The sequence below is a fragment of the Alexandromys fortis genome, unplaced genomic scaffold (genome assembly GCF_014885135.2).
Source record: "Alexandromys fortis isolate MF-2015 unplaced genomic scaffold, M_Fortis_MF-2015_v1.1 scaffold_11, whole genome shotgun sequence".
Taxonomy (NCBI): Eukaryota; Metazoa; Chordata; class Mammalia; order Rodentia; family Cricetidae; genus Alexandromys; species Alexandromys fortis.
Genome location: NW_026067912.1, coordinates 18494285 through 18497018, shown reverse-complemented (window position 1 = coordinate 18497018; position 2734 = coordinate 18494285). Strand labels below are relative to the sequence as shown.

General features: G+C 37.3%; 1 protein-coding gene across 1 annotated transcript; it reads right to left on the bottom strand.

The window, feature by feature from the left end:
• Positions 1–2249: 2249 nt before the first annotated feature.
• LOC126499368 (keratin-associated protein 20-2-like) lies at positions 2250–2414 on the bottom strand. Its single transcript, XM_050138534.1, has one exon. The coding sequence runs from the start codon at positions 2412–2414 to the stop codon at positions 2250–2252; it is 165 nt and encodes a 54-aa protein (XP_049994491.1).
• Between the last annotated feature and the right edge of the window lie 320 nt (positions 2415–2734).

Below are 2734 nucleotides of genomic sequence, written 5' to 3'. Positions count from 1 at the left end.
CAGAGTAATTAAGGCAGTTATTGGTTATGGCATCAGCATAAGATGGTAGGGTTTTAGTATTTTGAATATTTTATCAGTGGGTGTAGATTTACTTGCATACACGCATTTGCATTCGTGTTACCTAGTAACGCTTTCTTTCCCTATCTGACCTTGGGAGGAACTAGGTGGTGTTTCACTGTGACTAATGAAAATTCCGAGGAGCGCTGAAATCATTGGCACCGTTCTGTAAATTTCTCAAAAGTATTCATAGGACTGCAATGTTCGATCGCAGAAAGAGAAGAGAGCAGCAATAGCCACTGACACCTCAGCAACGGTCCAGGCTCCATGATTGTAACCCCCGCCACTCTAGAGTTTCTGGAATGGCACACGGTGTGTGTTGAAGAAGCGCTGCTATAAAGGCACAGTTGAGCAGGGGGAGTGGGCACCAAGAGACCACAGCTCTCTCTGCTGGACCTTGTTAGGACTAGCAAGACTGAATGGAAGATGGCTGAGCAGATTGTTGAGTCAGTAACAGGCCTGGCATGCAAGCTTGAGAAACTTCTGCAAGTGTGGCACTAACAGCGACAGTTTATATCTTTTGGGATCAGTTGGATTTGGACAATATAATCAGGTTTAGCCCAATATTCAGACTGATTTTTTAAAAAATCATTCTCAATGAGTTTATGATTTATCCACAGATAGACATCTCTTGGGGGGCTTGTCAAGCAGGTATAAAGAATGAGAGGTTAATTGGGAAAAACTGATGATGTGCATGTCAATATCCACTCACGGCATCCTTATCAACAGTCCTCTGGGTGATGCACACTGCATGTTGAATCTCCACTTTCACTATAAAACATAACTATTTAAAGATAAAAATGATTGGGTTTTAGAGAAAATTTGTACACACAGACTGCATATTCAAAAAATGATGGACTTCTCTGAAAAAAGCAAAACAGTCTAATGTTGATTTGAAATTGATAAACTATCTCATGATTTTAAGAAACTTATTTCTCCGGACAATATGTATGTTTTTCTAAGGATTTGACATAAAATGGCATATTCATAAGCCATACTTTTAGCTTCCTTGGTAAGCCAGAATGCTCTCACTAGTGTTGATCTTGTCAATACAATGAAGCAAATGGCCATTCTCTGGTTGAGATATTTTAAAAGGCGAGAAACATCTCATAATATAGGGCTCTAGCTTGTGCATTCCAAATACAGGTGCTGTGAAAGGCACACTGCACACAAGCACATGTAATGAAATGGAAGCTCAATGTTGTGAAGTACAGTCATTGTAGAAAATATTCATTTTTAATTAAAAAATATTTGAGATTATGGCTATATTTCTTTCCTCCCTTCAAAGTCATTTCTCACACACCCCTCCTTACTCTCCTGCAATTTTATGGCCTCTTTTTCATTCATTGTTATTGCACATATATATACACACATGTATAATTCTAGATATAATCTGCTCATCCATTATAATGTTGCTTGTATGTATGTTTTCAGAGCTGACCATTTTGCACTTTCCTCGGGAGGACTACTTTTCCCTCTTCCAGCTTTCTTTCCTCATTGTCGTGTAGTATTTGTATAAGAGAACCCGTGGGCCTTTTCTTGCCTACTTTAACATATCCATCAGTGTTATCCTTGCTCAATAACTACACCCATAAAGTCTCATTAATATTATTGCTTCAAATGTGAAGGAGATTCTTGTTTTTTTTTTTTCTTTTTAAAACAAAACCATGGCATCAAGGAACAGCGGTAGATATCTAAAGATATGTAAATACAAACTGTTAGGGTTTGTTAAAAAGAATTGATATTTTTGACCCAATAATTTTTAGAATCCTAATGATCACAAAATGACAGTTCATTTTTCTCTTTTCTTTCTCATTTCCAGAGGTAAACAAATACAAAATGTATGTGGAAGACTGCTGTAGATAATTATTAAGACAAGAGCAAGGCAATGCTTGAAATAAATATGGTTTATTTAACAATGTAAATCTATTTTACATATAAGTTGGGAATCACGTTTGATGTAGTTTACATATGATTAAATACATTTTCAGAAGAAAGATTTTGCAGACTGTCATACTATCTTATTGATAAAGATGAAACAATACAAATTGAATTTCGTTTATTTTCCACAGATAATTGAAAATATAATAATGCTTTTGAACCCACTAAAATCTTTCTGGTTTTAAGACTTGGAGATATTTCAAATTAGAGAGCTGTTTATAATTCATAGGCTGAGCAGCTATAGGATCTTCTCAGTAGAAGCCATAGGACCAGTACCTTCTATAGCACAGTGGGCGACAGCAGCCATAACCATAGCTGCCATAGCCTCCATAGCCACCATAGCCACCACCATAGCCATAGCCTAGACCACCATAGCCATAGCCCAGGCCTCCAATGTAGCTACTGTAATAACACATGTTGTTAGAGTGGATTGTTCAGTTATGAACCACAGGTAGGTTGAGTCTTGGTGTCACCATCTGCCCAGAGCCTTTTATACACCTGGGTTGTTGTTGGGGAAACCACAGGCACCTCTCCACTGTGCTTCAGAGACATCACGAGTTCCATGATTTATTGGATACTCAAGGCTTCATACCTGAGATGAATGTGCTCCTACATTAGCATCCAATGGTTAAAATGTGGAATCCTTTAATTTTTCAAGACTCTAGATTGTTCTTTATTTAGAGCAGAGAATATATCACATGATTTTGTCAGATGATATGTCATTAAATAGTTTTCT

Bases quoted from the DNA above. Each gene is read 5' to 3' on its own strand.
- LOC126499368 (XM_050138534.1), bottom strand. From the start codon at position 2,414: ATGTGTTATTACAGTAGCTACATTGGAGGCCTGGGCTATGGCTATGGT.